Genomic DNA, 17,837 nt, shown 5'->3' with positions numbered 1-17,837 from the left:
ATGAAACTGCCTCGTGAAGGGCTGGAGTGTGTGTATCATTGAATTCAGATGACCCTAACCAGTGCCACACAAACACAAAACAATTACATGTAATGCAATAAAAAAAATAAAAAAAAAACTACTGGAGGAACCTCTGTAAACTCCTGTCAGATATTTCCACGGCTGTCGTTTGCTCACGCGACAGGAAAGTTGAGTCCATTGCGGAAGTCCACAAAATATTGCACAAGTGTGTTTTGTTATCCGCCGTCCCGCGGGTTCGCTTTTGATTGAGGTACATAGATAAGTCAATGATTTCCACGCGAAGCCCAAAACATGTCCTCTTGTTTGCCGTGTGTATTTGTCTGTCCTCCGCCTCGCTGGGTGTGTTACACATTCATTCATTTCCTCATCAGAGCGTGGAAACAGTGTTCGTGGCGGGCGCTCAGAAGCTGTCGATCGTCACCTCCCCTGTGTATCCTGCCATTTGTGAAGGGTCGCTGGCTTTGCTGGGACCGTTTGTGGCGCGTGAGCTCGGGTCCTGCTTAAGCTCGTTCTCTTGGTAGCTTAAATTGTCGTACACTTGTCTCTTCGTCTCCTGCTCCTGGCTCTCCTTCGCTCTGGCCTGTTGGAGCTGCAGCAGCAACGCCTTGTTCACACCGGGGCCTGGAACAAAAGACGGCACGGACAGTCAGTCGCGCTCTCTGTCGCAGGGGAACAGACAACACGAGACAAACGGCACGTACCGAAATAGCTGAGCAGCACAGGGAGGAACACGAGTCCGTGAGCCATCCCCAGGAGAGTAATAACAAGGTTCAACCGGAAGAAGAAGATCTGGATGAGCTGCGCCTTGGCGAACGCCAGCACCAGTATTCCCGGCAGGTTGGTCATGGCAACACCGGCAAGCACCTTCAGAAAACAAAGCCAATTCAACTCAGACGGATCTTGCTTTGTGCTGTTTTGTGCAGGAATTAGCTTTGCGTCTCTCCAAACCAGGGGTGAGAAACTACCCAGTGTGAAGACGACAGACCATGAGGTGGTATGTTTGACACCCTGATGTAAATAGAACTTGACATTTTGTTTTAACAAAATACGGACCCCTCCAGATTGCCCTTTCGTCCACTCACCGCACTTCCCATATTGGCTGTTGCCTCCTTTGCTCTTTCCACATGTGTGGGCCTCGTGCTGAGAGCAAAGGATCGTGTTAAATGGGACACAAACTCCACCGAGATGCCCACCGCCTGCAAATAACATTGAACATGTACATTAGTACCTGAAACCAATCTGTTATTATATTGATTATGATTGATTACCCAGTAATAGACGTAAAAGCACAATAAAAAAAAAGCACTGCACATTCAGTTGATGATGTGGATTATTATCAAAAAGTGGTCATTTATTCATTCGAAATTTTGATTATATTGAGTATAGTTCAACGTCTGAAGGACATCGGGGGAATTCAAGTGAACAAGCATTTATTAAACACACAAGACCTTTTAAGAGTCAAAAGAGATTAAAATAGATATGAATCCTTTTCACAAGAACTGGGACTGCAGGTGTTGCCTTGTATGGGATTTCTAGAATTTGTGTAAATGATACTTCAGCTTCAAATTACTTATATTATTATTACTGCTGCCATAAGTGGCTCTGCCTTGCAAAGCTGTAGCTCCTCCCAGTTATTGCTTGGCTGAATCTGATTAATGAATTTATCTGTAAACATCTGACATGTCAAAAGTCTTGAATGATATTTTATTATTTACATTATGCTTTTCAATGTCCGACTATCTGAGTGCTTGAGTGCAACCCGGTTAAAGATCCTCCTGTCAGGATGCGGAGAGGTGAGGAGTGTGTCTCTTCAGGTTCATCACAGAACCGTTCTCACCGTCACCAGATTGATGAGGGCCACCGCGTTATAGTGGATGTCCCACAGAGTCATGACTCCCACGGTGTCCACTGTGATCATGATGATGGTGAGGAGGTTGAGCAGGCCCGAGCGCAGGTCCAAGCCCAGCAGCAGGCAGCACACCACGAATGTCGGCAGCAGACACAGCGCGATGTTGAAGAGTCCCTCTGGCACGATGGTCAGGTACTGCTCGTAAAACACATTTGTTACCCTGGAAGACGCAGAGGAGCAACGCAGCGGTCAGAAACTTACAGGCGTCTTAAACATTCGGTGGCTATTTAGAAGTGGCTCATTCCACAGGACTGGAGGAGACGAGAGTACATACGTGTAAGGAAATACTTCGAAGTCAGACGAGGTGTCGTTGACTTGTCTCATGCTCAAGGTGATATTGTGAGCCAGCTCTCTGGACCTTTGCAGCGCGGCGGTGAACTCCTGAGAGTTGACCAGCGGTGTGTGGTAGGCCATGAAACGTGAGGCTGAGGGGGCACACGTACGTGAAAAAAAATTAATAAAAAAATGTCAGTTCAAATCAAACCGTCATCGCTGGTCTTTGTCTGGTGAGTTCAGGTGACTTACCTATTACTTCTCCATTCTCATCTCTCACCACAGAAGTGTCATAAGCTCCTAGACCACTGGTTAGAAAGAATGACAGAAAGCAATGAAATGATCAATGAATGAATGAGTCCCACAGTGTTTGAAACTCAGATGTCAGTATGATGTGTTGGGTGTTGGTGTGTGGCCCAACAATAACTCACCCTTTGGGACACTGCAGGTCAGGCCTGTCAGCCAGGAAATGAGGGAGGAAGTTGGTAAAGTTTTCCACATTAGGCCTGAGAACTCCATCTGAGGGTCTTTTCACACACTTGTCCTTGCAGAGACGAGCCGCTATTGAGACGTGGGCGTAACAGTGGGAGTTATTAAAGTCAATGAATTCACAGCTGCGAGGGGAGGGTGTGTTAACATGTTTTTTTTAGCAGTGATTCTCACGTTCAGATGCAGGACAGAATTGCCCTTCATTTATCCCCTGTGAGTAAACGCGACAACAAGACGATCCAGGGTTCAACCAGTCCACGAAGTCGTCCACCCATGAGTTTGCAGGAATGCCCACATAAGATCTATAAATCACAGGGATATATAGTGAATGAATGAAAAAAAACTAAATCTGGAAGCAAATGTGTCTTTGAATTTTAGGAAACATCGTTCTAGAGTAACCACAGATCATGTGTCTCTGTGATACTATTATCAAAACACAGTAGCGTGCGGTGGTGTTTCAGTCATGGCCAGCAGTAACAAAATACAACCCCCCTTCTTCTACTCACAATTTCCATTTCTTCTACAAACAGGCGCCTTTAAAAAGGCCCCCGAAGCAGGTCCGCTATCGTATCATGGATCTTACAGAGCTTCATCACCACCTGCCCGTGGGCCAAGCTCATTTCAATGACAACAGCAAGACCAGGTCTGAAACTCTGCTGGCCCTAAGGCGGTCCATCAATAACACATCAAAATCTGATTGGCTGATGATACTGTCATTCAACATTTTAACCCAATAGCAGCGTCCAGCTTCCATCAGAGGTTAGCAATGCTTTACACTGCTGCCCCCCCAGCAGAGGAAAGGAGTTGTGATGCGTTTAGAGGACATAGGAGATTTGAACTCCACAAACTAGAACCAGTCGTCTTCTGGATAAAGTTGCTAAAGTCACTAATTGATTCCAGATACAGATTTCAGAATCACTTTTTAATTATTTAAAAAAAAAGAAAAAATATTTTTGACAGGGTAGGCAGTGCTCGCCCTGCTGCCCTTGACTGCACACCACCGTCAAAACAAGACTTGCAAATCTTAATAAAAACTGATTAGTAACCTCTTTTTAATTAAAGTAATATACAAATTGACTCTGCAAGAACCTCAAAGATGTACCTACTGTCTTGCTTTTAATCTACCTTTACAAAATAATAGTCTGAAGATTATGATGACATTCGTTAAATAGCCTGAACAATCTGTAATCACTGTCTTAAATCAGATTAGTAGAAGGGAAACGCACAGGTGTAAAAGACGAAAAAGGAAAAGCACTGCCGTGTTAAGGTTTTCTGTGATAGATTGCAGTTCCGTATACAAACACATTTAAAGGAAGAAACCTTCGAGCTATAGTTTAATTTATCCTTATCTGTAATTTTATTATCCCTCTTATTAGAAGAGGTTTGCTGGTTGCCAACCGTTAATGCCAGTGATAAATTGTGCACAATATTTAAAGAAAGCAAGTGGGGTATAATTCATACATTGGACACACTCATTTGGAATTAATCTGATTGGATGCTATCTAGCAAAAATGTGTACTTTTAACTTCTGAATTGTATATCTTATTAAATTGAATGACACTTCCACTATTCTCATCTATTAAAAACATTTTTAAAAAACCCAATCAATTTCTTATTATTTCTATATGTGCTTTTCTTGCTTGGAATAATCAGCTGGAGGCATCTTTTTGTGCTCAGCGTCTAACGCTCATCATTATCTTATCCAAAGGTGCTATCGTGTTTGAGGCTGCTGCAGCGATAACAGCAGGTTCAAGGTCAGTGAAGGACGATGATATGAAGACGCAACAGGAGAAGACACCTTATGATGAATGTGCAGAACTGATCAGGAACAATGTGCAAGTTGTCTAAAAACTTACATGTAATAATAGAAATAAAAAAGACCTGGACTCACAGTTCAGGATGGTTGGCAGCATATTGGATCTTCTGGGTCATTGAGAACTGATCGCAGCCCACGCTGGAGCAGACGCCATCCATGCCCTCCACGGTGGCGAAGTTGTAGCCTCCTTTTGTAACAAAGTAAACAGGGACTCCGACTTCAAAGTATTTGTACAGATACTGGAAATAGTCCAGCATGTAGGAGCCCTGCGCAGCAAACAGAGTAACGTTAGTAGGATTGCACAGAAAGTGTTGGCGTTCATTCTTGTTTAAATAGCCTCGCTTATTGACCTTTGGCATCGCCAGCTCCTGATCCAGACCCACCGTCACATTCAGCATGAGGAATATAGACGCACAAAACATGAAGATGAAAACCAGCATCTGAAAGGAACGCAGAACAAAGGGTATTTAACAAATAGCCACATCAGACTAAATTCCATTTTGCGTTCCGGGCTCGGTTGTGAAACGTGAAGAATGGCTGCGATAGCATGAGTGTGAGGTGAGAAGCTTTACCACTATGATCCTGGTGGAGCTGTGCAGTAGAAAAGGGGCATAGTATTTCCTCATGAGGGGCAGCAGGAAGCCCTCGTTGGGCTTGTTTGAGCGCTCTTTCGACACTTTCACGCAGCAGACCAGTTCACAGCGGTTGCTGTCTTGGCGCCGGGCGTCGAGGGACAGCAGTGCTACAAATGCTGTCATCTGCAGAATAAAGTCCATGAGCACAGCCAGAGCTGCGTACAGGGCAAAGGACCTCACTGCTGGCATGGTTGTCAGGGCCCCTGGAAGGAGAGTCGGAGAAACACTCGAACAAAATGTTGGGCCAACTTTTATTTCTTCCACAAAGGCACTTTGTGTTTTTTTTATTCTCGTGTTAAAAATATCAAAGATTTTACCTAAAAAGAAGCAAACCGATTCAGACAGACTGCACAGGAGCATGCTGGGTGCCACGTTTCCCAGCACACGACCAATCTGCTCCTCGCACTTCTCTCCAGGTCTCCGAACATCTCTCTGTCGGGACGAGGGCGACGATCATATTATCATGCGATTCGACAAAAATGTTTGAGCTCCTCAGAAATTGTGCACATTCAGGGTGCACGTTACACACCTGGTACTCTAAAACAAAGATGAAGATGTTGTCAGCGCCAACGGCGAGCACCAAGAAGGGTACGACTTGCAGGATCACCAGCGAGGAGGGGATGCCGATCCATGAGTAGAAGCCCATGGAGGCCAGGACAGAACAACCGACCACCAGGATCCCACCCAGACCCACCAGAAACTTGGAATCCACCTGCCGGACGACAACAAAAAAATTATAAGGAATCCAGCCCAATAAAACTCCTTGTTGTTGTATTGTGCTTTACTGTCTTGTATAACGTCCCGGCATGAATCTATCTGCTTTACTGGAAAGATAAGGACCGTATAGCTGACAAAGCCACATAATGACAACGTGCCCTTATCATGTGCAGTGATAGGTGCCTGTAATATAGCAGCTGCACACTATACTTCTGTTTATGAAGCAGACTATGAACAAATTTGTAAATTAAAAAAAGGCATAGCTTTACCAGTATACGTGAAAAGGAAGAATACTCTCCCAGTGCCAAGGTGATGTAGATGAAGATCACAGCATAGCTGATCATGAAGATGGGAATATCCTCTGCTGTCGTTCTATTAATCTCGTCTTCAAGAGATCTCTGCAGGGGCAGAGAAGAAAAGGATTGGTTATTTTATGTCAGATAATGAAATGACAGAAAAACAGGTAAGACCTCAGGGCACCCCCGGGAAAAGCTGAAGCAGCGAGTCTTTTATCAGTGAAACTGCTGATTACTTTGTTTGCTCTCTTCTGCGTAAAATTTGCTGAACAAGGGGAAAAAAAGAGAAGCAATAATAAATAGGAAGTACATAAAAATGGCCCCAGATTCAATCACCATGCCACGGGCCAAATAGCTTTAAAAGGTTGCTACAAGAATTGCACGGTGTTTCCTGAGACAATGCAATTAAAAAAAAAAAAAAGGTAACAAGCTCTCTTCTAAGATGGCCTAATATATTTTATATACCTCAGCCATGTATGCAAAGGTAAAGTTGGCTTCTGGGCTTTTCTGGTACTCCTGGACAATTTTCAGAAACTCTGTCTCCCACTGCAAAGCCAATTTGAATTTGACGTCGCTGCGAGCGTAGTTGTTGAGCGAGAAGGTCAGGATGAAGGCTTCTGCGTTTGTGTATTCCTCATCTGGAAAACACAAGATACATGAGAGGTTCGTTTTCAGTTTAGAAACTGGGGCTTTTGTGTGAACATGGTGCCTGAAGTCACTCACTATTATAGCCTCCTACTGCCAGAAACGGAAAGACTGGACCTCCATAGTCAGCCATACAGCTCATGCCTAACTCTGTGATGTCTTTGAACGACAGTGGAGAGCTGCAGGAGAGAGAGAGAGAGAGAGAGAGAGAGAGAGAGAGAGAGAGAGAGAGAGAGAGAGAGAGAGAGAAAGTCACGTTACACTTTGATGATTCAAAGAAAAATCCATGAAATCACCACTTGCTGGATGAATACTCACCCAAAGCAGTAGATCAGATGGTCTCTCCAATCCACAGTTCCGTTCACTCCCAGCTCGGTTGTGTTCATCTTTGCATTAATGTTGTCCAGACTGTTCTGGAAGTACTGCACTATGCTGTTGACTGCACAGTCAGTTAAGGACGCATTGGATGGGTTTAGTGGTGCAAAACACACATCCGCCAGAGTTACTGTTCCGTTCAGGTCTTCTGACCAGAATGAGATGTTCTGAAAATGGCAAAGAAACAACAAACAAAAAAAAGCACCGGTGAGCCAAACAATAATTTCCAAACACTACCAATGTCCTCTTCGATCGAGTGTTTCTGTACCAGTATTTTTTGCTGGAGCTCAAGCAGCTCGATGATGAGCTCTTTGGATACGAGGCCACTGAAGTTCTGCTGGCCAAACAGCAACGAGTCGTAAATGTGGCCTTCTCTGTCAGGCGCCGTCAAAATCAGCTGGTTGGTCCTGAAGAAAGGGCCAAAGTGCGTATCGTGGAAATCTTTCTCTTGACGTGCACGGCTGTCGGGAGCGGACCACAGCTCAACCGGATCAGTGGTGAGCTCGATGGATTTGAGGCCAGCGGCTAAAACAGCCACGATGACCGCTGATGCCAGGAGTACCTTGTATAAAGATAATAAAATTCTCAGGTAAGACATAGCTTGGTCTTCATCTTTATTATGTTCGACATTATATTTGCTGTTGCTTGCACCAAGAGCTTCAAAATAAACCCACAAATGTTTAAACTTCTTCACGTCGCATTTGGAAAGTTGCAATAAATGCAGCTTCAATCAGTCTAATCCGCCCAGAGAGTCAGCATAAGTCTGTGGCGTCTTTTAAACTAATGATAAAAAAAAAACAGAAAAAGATTCAATCAGCTACTTCAAAATACTCACAGTGAGAGGGTAAGTGGCCATCGTTGTTCCCCAGAACCGAAACTGTGAGCTCAGGAAATCTTGAGCAGCCAAGCTGTTTCTATCAATGCAGGTCACCTCATCTGGCTGAATGAGCCTCTCATTTACAGCATCAACCTTCTTCTTTTTCTGCTTTGCGTTTCCCTTTGTCTTTCCAAGTACGCAGTAGGAGACCATCAAGTAAAGCAGGAAGGCGATTATCAGGAGACAGAACAAGATGATGGAAATCACCAGAAAACCGTCAGTGCCCAGGATTCTGAAGGGCTCGGCGGGTAGCGGTGGAGGGGGCATACTGGGACACGCCGCCTGGCAGTCTTGGCAGGAGCAGACTTGACCCCCTGAAGGCGTCGTCTCGTTACAGCGCAGAGCTTTTCCATTGTGGGGGATCACGCCCTTTGGCACTCCTGAGGTGTCTCCTTCTTTCATCAGCTTGAAGTCGAGGTCGAGTGGAGCCAAGCCGTTACTGGAGTCTCCTTGAAAGTCGTACCAGCGTTGGGGGGTGCACAGTTTGGCGCCATAGCGGCCGCACATAGTGGCAATCGCGAAACCTCCCGTCGCAGGAATCCTCACATCTTTACAAGAGTCGAAGGCCACATTTGCAAAGTTGGTGGTGATGTAGGACTGATAACCCACCACGGCCTCCCTGGTCTTGCCAAGGTAGGTCACGTTCATGACCTTGGTGATGTTGACCTTCTGGCTCTGATCGGGGCTGCAGGTGTTGATGCAGTGCAGGTGGGCAAAGTTTTCAGCGCATGAGGGGCAGCGGTTCAGTATGGCCTTGGACATGGTCAAGCTGAGTTCCAGAGACTGCAGCTGTTTGAAGGAACAGCAGGCGTGTGTTTTGCCCTCTCCATGGTCCAGAATGGGACACACCTGCAGCAGGGACAGATGTTATTCCATGAAGTGGCCAGTTGAAACGAATTGCTCAACTCTTGAACTGAGGAGAGGTTTCTCAGATATTGTCAACAGGCAAAGAGTGAGAACTATGGTTTAATCATGCTTTATCGTGCGATATGAAGGTGTGGATGTTCATTAGTCTGATCCAAACATGGCTGCTGGCTGCTCAACCCGCATTTCATTGCATTGTTTGGAGTGCATGAAAGATGAGAATGTCGTCTTTTCCTACAACTAAGTAGCATTTACAGTCTCCAGAAAGCCATCTGCCTGTTTCTCTAATTGATACCCAGTATAGTTACACATAGTACCTAACACTGATAGCTAACCACCAAGTGGTTAAAAAAAATGCGCTATATAGGTTTGATGTATTATTATTATATTATTATAGAAAGAAAATGGATGAAACTGCTGTAATAAGGAAGTTAAGTTTCATCTATTTTGATCTTTGTTTAAAACTAAAGGGCTTTGTGGGAACCAGATCAGCCGGTTAAGAAAGGTGGGTGTAAATTCTGCTTTACATGTGTCACGAATGAAAAGGAAAGGAAATGAATGCCTACTGGGACTATGAATGAAAGTTTGTCCTGGTCTTGGTTGATTATCCTTGTGAATGTGTGTTCTGGTACAGTGTTTTGTACTGTTTGTGTGGTTTTTTTCATCACACTGTAGGCTCTTACGGTATTTTTTCGAGATCTATGCGTATTGTGTACTGAATGTATAACTTTGTAAGGCCCCGGGAAGAACAGTTGTCACTTACTGGGAATCGTAAAACAAAAAACAACAATAAAAAAAACAAAAAAGGAGTATTAATGATAATGTATGAATCACTATTATTTCACGAGACAAGAGAACTCAAAGAAATACAAAACTTAAGTAACAAGTAACTTTTTCAAATCCATCTGTGTTTTTTTATTTCCTTTTTTGTTGAAAAATAATAATGATGGACATTGAAATTGAGCACAATTTACTGGAACTTAGTGCTCACTCTACATAAAAAGCAAGCCCCTGCTGTGCAGCAGTTTTAGTCTAAAAGAACTGGTGTCTGAGTTGAATCTACAGACCTGTTGGAGCTTTTTGTAGTGTTGACCAGTGACGAGTCGGGCCCTGCTGTAATCGAAACATGGGACCATGGGAGGAAAGAAGGATCCCTGTATCAAAGGGTTCCGTCCGCACTCCTCATAGAAAGAACAGTAGCCGGCCTCATGTTGCGCCTCGGAGAGCACCTGTGTGGAAAACAAGAGGAATCACAGACATGGCACGTGACGGTGAGCTGCATAGCTGAGGAACAATCTCTCAGTTTGAAATGCCCTTTGAACTCATAACTTAGGTGCTGCTTTGAAAATATGACTATCACCACTTGTTATTTGATTTGATTTGATTATTTTCTTCCTCTGTGGTAACAGCGTGTGCCCACAAGGTAGGTTGACGTTTTCTTCACCTCATCTTCTGGATTCTGATAATCCCACTATGTTCCACTTGTTCGTGGGAAAATCAGAATTTGCCTATTTAACTTCAGCACCGTCAGCAAGACACAGACAACAATCAGCACACTATCGTGACTGTTGTTTTCATGCATTCATGTCTTTTTAAGAGTATTAAAATGAAGGACAAAAGTCACATACTTTGCTTGTATTTAGTGAGCAGGTCTGATGTCTTACAAAACAGGATTCATTAGTAAGTATTTTTTCACAATGATCGCCGTAAACAAAGAACCGGATCGACCTTGGTTAGTTTATTGATAAGTTTATCATATCTACTATCAGAAACCATCCATGAATATCACGGTGACATGTAGTCCCACCCAATGTGCTACTTAGTGGCACCTTGGAAGGACAATAAAATCAAGATTGCTTGATATGGCCAAGGTTGTTTAAGATTACCTCTACTTTCAGAAGAAAAGACAATATATATATATATATATATATATATATATCAGAGAGAGAGAGAGTGAGAGAGTGAGAGAGAGAGCGAGAGAGAGTTATAGTTATATATATAAAAAAATGGTTGTTTCAATTACACAATATGTTAATGAGAGAGTATTATAAGTATCTAGACTATCAATATTTATTTATAAGGTCATTTTAATTAAGGGAAATACATTTATAAGACATACAGCCCCTATCATTAAACAGAATTATTAGAATAAGAATTAAAGCCTCCGATCAAGGAAACATTAACAAACAATTCATAGATTCTTGCACCTTAAAATTCAAAGATATTCCAAACTCAAGAACATTAGAAATACTATTTTGCGTGAAGAATAATAGTCTTCCCACAGCTATTCGAAAAATGTTTTTTTAGTAAGAGAAAACAATTATATTGAAAGAGGACTGTGGGTATTTGAAAGAGGTAGTGTGACAACCAATGTTAAATACAGATGTGTTTCCTTTCAGGGAGTCTTTTTATGGAATGGACATAGTGACGACTTAAAATTTGATAAATCTTTGTTGTACTCACAAAAAACCATTAAAAAGTAAAATAAGTAATGGTTACAATGAAAAATGATTTATGTTACTTTTGTTTTGTTTTTCTCTTGCATTACTTTTGTTATGTATGGGTTTTTTTCTCTCTCTCTTTCTCCTCTGTATTACTTCTGTTATTTTTAGTTTTTTCATTTTTTTTTCTCTTGTATCACTGGTGTCCTGGGAAACTTTATGGGTTTTTAAGGGATTGGCAAAAATAAGCCTTTTTCTTCTGCTTCAACCCATTTCAGCTACAGATAATGTTAAAGAAAAACATGTGTGCATGAACTTTAAAGGACCATGAACTGAATGCACAAACATTCTACTTTTTGGCACCGAAACTGTAACTGTAACCGACATAAACCATTCATTCATTCGTTCATTCAATAGGTCTTCTAAAAGTATTCAATACGTTAAAAACTTTACAGACACAAATCACAGTAAAAAAAAATACAGTCGCAAACCTGTTGTCCAACACTTTAGTTCTGTCTTACCGTCAAGTCATTTTATTAATATTTTACCATTTTGAATTAGTATCAAATCCATATCTAAAGATAAATGGAAAATAAAATTTCTATTTATCTATGGAATTAATTGAATCTCTGTTGTTTCCATAAACTTTTCAATAATCTCGGTTTTGGGTGGAAATAAGTCTTGACGTGTTGGAATATCATGTCTGTTTTCACATTTGTGATATCAAAATGGTCCGAACACAAATTAATCATAATCACAAATAAGCAAAATGAAACTGGAACATTTCCTTAACCACGAAGTTTGATCTGAAACTGACCGGGAGCTAATGCAAGAATCATTTGACAAGCAGTACATGAACAATTTGATGGATTATTGAGGCTAAACTCGTAGATCCTGGTAAACACTGTTGATTTGTAATGATGGACAATGTGACAAAACTGTTGCAAGTTATTGTTCAATCAGAACAAGTGGACCGTATTGGCGTAGCCGTGTATAGCAGAACACTACTGTGAAATAATCACTTATTAGACGACCAACTTACCATACAAGTCAGAAAAGTGATGAGAGCTGAAACACGAATCATGATTCCCGAGCGACAGACGAGCCAAAGTCCTCACATACAGTGAATTGGAGTGTGTAATGGTCACTGTTTTCCTGGAAGAGTCATCAGACGAAGACAGTTTCGTCCGAGTCTCCTCTTCCTCCTACCGTCTGTCCGTGGGATAAGCGTCAGAGCTGGTGTTAGAAAAGCATGAAGACGTGTCCTACGTCAGCATTTCGGTCTTATCTGGCCTGATGTGACTGCTGTCCAATCACGGCTACGCATCGTCAATTCCACTGTTTGCATGGGAGGGACTGATTGAGTCAGCGGTCAGATTCAAAGCCAGGGGGAGAAACTATGAGGGGGAATCCAATGTGATGGCCGCACCCAGTTCCTCTCCGACAGGTGCCTGATTATACATCATGACCTTTGGAACCTCTGTAGGTTATGTTGACATCAGATCCACATAGTGAATGATGGCTACTGTGAATCACACGGATGACTTGTGGCAGCAGTGATTTCCTGTCTGTTGTCATCAAGGGGTCTCTCAGCTGAAAACACACAATAAGCAGTGAGCTTGGACGTGACCTCTGGACCACAGTGAGCAAGGCAGTGTGCCGGCATTTTGACTTTTGGGGTGCAGAGAGGACTTCAGATCAGCTCATGCCTGTGATGCGCTTTGTTGGAACACAATATGCTTTGTGCTGTTGCTACAGTTTTAGGACATCTACACAGTGACGGCCAGTGGACAGTAGTAAGCCGCCACATCAGGAAACCCGGACTTATCATCTCACCGCGTCACATCCCACGGCTCCTTATACCAACAGCGTAATTAATGCTCTTATCACATGTCAAGGTCAAAAACAGAGATAAAGCTTGAAAGTGAGCCACATCTTCTGAGATATCAGGGTGAAGGTGCACAAGGATCAAAATTTGCCATAAACTGAGATGGTAAAAAAACGACAAGAAAGAAATGGGGCAGATATGATGTTGTTCCTTGCTCGGTCGTACGATGATAAGTCACGTCAAGATTTTGTAACTTTTTCAGTGATGTGAAACACCGCGACACACTGATCGAATCAAAGAGGGAACCTGGGCCATTTATGTCAGAACCGATGGATCCTCACCTCTAATCTCTCGTCTGCACCGATTCCAGTACAAGTCACCTCTCTACTTCTTCCTTGTTGTGTCACTCCATATTTACAATATCAATTCACTGCAAATCGCAGGTTCAGCGGCAAAATCCCAGACAAATCCGTACAGCTCAGTTCAATTCTTGTTAAGATGGGATGTTGTCAATATACATTCAGTTTATTGAGCCACTTGATGACGTCAGTGACCACGAAACCCTGAATTCACTGTAGCAGATCTTTGTTTTTTATTCTTAGGTCATCTTGATGGATGACTTGGTGGCAGGCTTTATATTTCTATCATTATCAGACTCTGGGCAGACAACTGTTGTTGAGATGTTTTTTCCACCGCACACACACACACACACACACACCGACGCAGCGTCCCGAAACCTTCAGAGATCAAGATGGTCTTTTCACAATCCTCAGTATTGAGACGTCCCTCACAGGAACAACATTAAGGAAAGTGGTCCGTGCGGCTCGCGATATCACTATGGTGATAACCGACTCATGATAACAGGAATTGGGCAATGTAAAGGGTTGCAGCCATTACATAAAAATGTTTTCCATCCACGTCTGTGTCAACATCAGTGGGCAGCGTTAAACAAATGACTATGCAGCAAATCTTAAATCTCTCCGCAGGTTGACACTGCGGATCCCCTGAAACTCAGCAAATCTCCTTGTGCTGTACAGTACCTTCCCTCAAATACCCTAATATCTATTTACACATACATTTAAATACAAAGCATTGACAGTATAGATGAGTGGAACGCTCAGCTTTCTGCGTGAATATTATTTATTATACAAATCAAACCTGTCACTTTGATACTGGGACACTGCTTGTTTTGAAAAGCAGTTTAATTTTAATCTTATTTTGATAGTTTTCTTGTTTGATTTTGACACATTACCAGCGACTTTTACAAACGGATCAATTTTCATATGTATGTAATAATTGTACCATATATTCTTTGTCTACGTGTAACATAGAAAAAATGAAAGAAACACCCAAACACGTGATAAAATGTGATACAATGTAGCAGATAATTCCACGCTAGAAGTGTGGACAGAGGTTTTGTTAATGCTGATTTAAGTTCCTAACACTACTGTATTAAAATAATATCTATTTATTTAGCTGCTTCCTTTACCGGGGGTTGTGTTGCACTCAATCACTTTTTACACTGGATGACGACGAAGCACATTTCAACATAATATATCCAAATGTTTTTTTAATCTTAATTTAATTGTTCAAGTGTTTTTGAAGGTTTTACAATCATGTGTTCATAATCATGCATGTAAATCAGTGTGTATTTCACAGGTGGAGTTTGGAAGGTATCAGATTTATGATCTTAAAGAAACCGAGAAGCCGTTTGGAGCGATACAGTGAAGACCTTGCAGCTCTTTCCTAAAGAAGAGTGTGTAAAGATGTCTTATCATCATAAACTGCTGATTTCAAATCAAGATAATGCACAGTTTCACCCTCTTTACAGTTGTCTCTTTATCACTCCATCATTTACAGCCCTGTAACTTCTGCCATCTCGGTTGTAAGGCAAAGATGAACACGACATTTTCCACTGCAGCACGTTGACAGATAAATTTGCCAGCGTTTGCTGACTGTTCCTGAGTGAAGTGTCAGTAGTTTGACAACAATCGCTTTAGTATTGTCATGAAGTCACATCGAATTAATTTGAATGAATGGGAACGGCTCAAATAGGTCGTTATAAGCCAGTTTAGAGACAAATTCTTGTTCCCATTTACCAATTTGAAGTGGTGTTGATGCTTCAAAGGGTTAGGTGCAGGATGTCATTGGTTCCACGTACACGTTATACACACACTCTGAATCAACTTGAAACTAAGACGAAGAACTCAAATAGGCCTGGATAACATAACGTGGTTTCAGAGCGTTGTGGTTAAGATTCTCTCAGAGTAGATGCTGCGGGAAATGATTTACTTAAGATGCCTCAGTCAGCTGTTAGTTGGTGAAACATACAATTTACAATTTACGCTTATTTTTATGATATCCAGTGACATGTTTATTAAAATATTAATCTTTTTTCTATTTATTGTGTGGAGCAATGCTTGAAAGGAATTTCCCCCTGCAAGTATTACTATTGTACTAAATATCATTGATTGAATTTCCCCAAATGTTATGCAGGGAAACGTGTCGTCTATAATTAACTCATTCCTATTGAGCAGTGTGCAGCCGAAAGCCTTGCTGCAGCTCTTGTTACTGCATGTTTGGCCACAAATCTTTAAATGCATCATCTCAACAGCACTGTTGTGAATAACATCAACAATGACTCCACCTCCTGGCGCAGAAGTTAAATGAATGGATGCATCCCTCCTCTACTGTGGACACTGCCGTATCTACAGGTGCTCTTTTAATATTCAAGGTGTTTCCATTGCAATTTATTCATGCCATATTTGATGAATAATGACAATGTTTGGCTTCATTTTTTCTGTAGGTTTGAGCTGTGCTTTTAAAATCTTGGGAGAGATCTTGAGTGTCTGAAGGAAAGTGCACTTGATAGGGAATCATGAATTTATTCCAGAAAAGTTGACATGTTTAGAACAAAAACATTTTCTATCCCTATGGGAAAAAAGTACATTGCTGTGAGAAATTAAGTAAAACACATGGCTCGTTGACATTTAAATTTTAAAACATATTTCGCAAGTAAAAAAAAAAAAAAAAAAAAAAAAGTACAAAAAAAAACATGCCTTTACCGAAGTTCAAAAGAAACTCCCACTACATGAAATGAATACAGTGAATATGAAAAAGGGGAGAGGGGGGGACTAGACTTTTTTTTTTTTTCAAAATCTGCGCTGCTTATTGGGTCCATAGTCTCCGGCTCCAGGGAGGCCTCTGGGGAAGCCACCCTGGCCTCCTCCAGGCATGTTGTTGTTGTTGTTGTTTCCTGACCCGGCCATCATTGGGGTATTCTCTGCATTCAAGCTCGCTGTGGCTGCGGAGCCGGTGTTGCCGCCCAGTGAGTTTCTGTTCATGGGAATCCCGTGACCGCCCATGTGCATCCTCATGTCTTGCTCCCTGTTCTCGGGGAAGTTGCCTCTGAAGCCCTCCTGCTGCCTCTTCATCATCTCCTCGTTCCGCATCCTCATCTCCTCCTCTCTCCTCCGGCGGTCCTCCTCCTGCCGCTGCTCGGCCAGTTTCCTCTTCTGCACCTCCTGGCTGTGGAGCTCCTCCATCCTCCGCAGCTCCTCCTGCCGCCTCAGCAGGTCCTGCCTCATCAGCATCACCTGGTGCTCGTGTCGGGCGGCCTCCATCTCGGCTTCCAGCTTCTCCTGGGCCTCCTTCATGTTGCGGTCGACCATCTCGTACTGCTGCTTCTCCATCTCCATCAGGGCCTTCCAACGCATGGCGTACTCATACTCGAAGGAGCCCGGCTGGGCGAACCGGGGTGGCTGCTCTCGCTCTTTGTGGAACTGCTGGTTTTTGTTTATGAGCTTTTCAGGCAGCCCTTCGTCCTCATCATACTGGTCCATGGGCTCCACTATGATGGGTCGAGGGAAGGCTGTGAGAAGATAGGCACCGTCACCACACTTATCCAGAGCCTTCCTTGCAGCTGGTTTGGAGGTGTACTCCACGATCCCCTTCCCCGTGGGCCTGCCTCGGTCATCCACTATGACCACCGCTCTTTCTATCTGGCCGAACACGGCGAAGGCCTCCTCCAGCAGCTCGTTGGACACAAAATCGGGCAGATTCTTAACAGTCAAAGCGGCTCCGTGCGTTGCGAACCTCACGCGTATGGGCCGGCCCCTGAACGGGGTGTCGTCCAGCTCGGCTCGGGCGATCTCCGCGATGATGCGCGTCTCCAGCCGGATGAACCCGAAGCCTCGGTCCTTGTTGATGAAGATCTCGCTCGCCTTGCCGTACTTGGCGAACAGCTTCTCCAGCTCCTCCTCGCTCATCCCGGTGGGCAGGTTCCCCACGAACAGCCTGCTCCGCTGGGTGAACGTCTTCTCGCCGGGCTTCCTGAAGCTCTGCAGGTCCAGGGTTAAGGCCTCGTTCGGGTTGGTCGGATCGCAGGGATCCGGCTGCTGGCCGTTCGTGTCCATCCCTCCGGGCTTCTTCTGCTCCCCCGGGCGGTTGGGGCCGTGGTTCTGCTGGGGGCCTCTGTTTCCTTGCATTTCACCGTCGCAGAATTAAAACCTGAAGCAGAAATAGGTCGTTAAAACCAGGCTAACTCTGAGCCGACCGTGCGCACAAAGAGAAGCGAAAATGGCGACGCGGCCGCGGCGTTATTGTGACCTCATCGCTGTGCGACTTTTTCTATTTGAATTGTGACGTAAAA

At 43.4% G+C, this 17,837-nt stretch overlaps 2 protein-coding genes across 2 annotated transcripts; both read right to left on the bottom strand.

Moving 5' to 3' along the window:
- Window positions 1-421: 421 nt before the first annotated feature.
- On the bottom strand, window positions 422-12,442 carry npc1l1 (NPC1-like 1; the record flags this gene model as incomplete). Its single annotated transcript, XM_080499203.1, has 21 exons — window positions 422-642; window positions 723-885; window positions 1,104-1,217; window positions 1,859-2,090; window positions 2,205-2,355; window positions 2,456-2,511; window positions 2,635-2,764; window positions 2,867-2,994; window positions 4,584-4,774; window positions 4,859-4,948; window positions 5,081-5,346; window positions 5,461-5,575; window positions 5,673-5,855; window positions 6,130-6,258; window positions 6,622-6,794; window positions 6,880-6,980; window positions 7,120-7,343; window positions 7,445-7,738; window positions 8,012-8,902; window positions 9,985-10,146; window positions 12,401-12,442. 21 exons carry the CDS (start codon window positions 12,440-12,442, stop codon window positions 422-424), a joined length of 4,056 nt encoding a protein of 1,351 aa, XP_080355329.1.
- A 3,647-nt stretch (window positions 12,443-16,089) lies between these two features.
- On the bottom strand, window positions 16,090-17,750 carry LOC308132168 (non-POU domain-containing octamer-binding protein-like). Its single transcript, XM_080499165.1, has one exon. It carries the CDS (start codon window positions 17,671-17,673, stop codon window positions 16,339-16,341), a length of 1,335 nt encoding a protein of 444 aa, XP_080355291.1. The 5' UTR covers window positions 17,674-17,750; the 3' UTR covers window positions 16,090-16,338.
- Window positions 17,751-17,837: the final 87 nt, after the last annotated feature.

The sequence above is a fragment of the Blennius ocellaris genome (genome assembly GCF_963422515.1).
Source record: "Blennius ocellaris genome assembly, chromosome: 7".
NCBI lineage: Eukaryota > Metazoa > Chordata > Actinopteri > Blenniiformes > Blenniidae > Blennius > Blennius ocellaris.
This window is presented reverse-complemented; position numbering and strand designations above follow the sequence as displayed.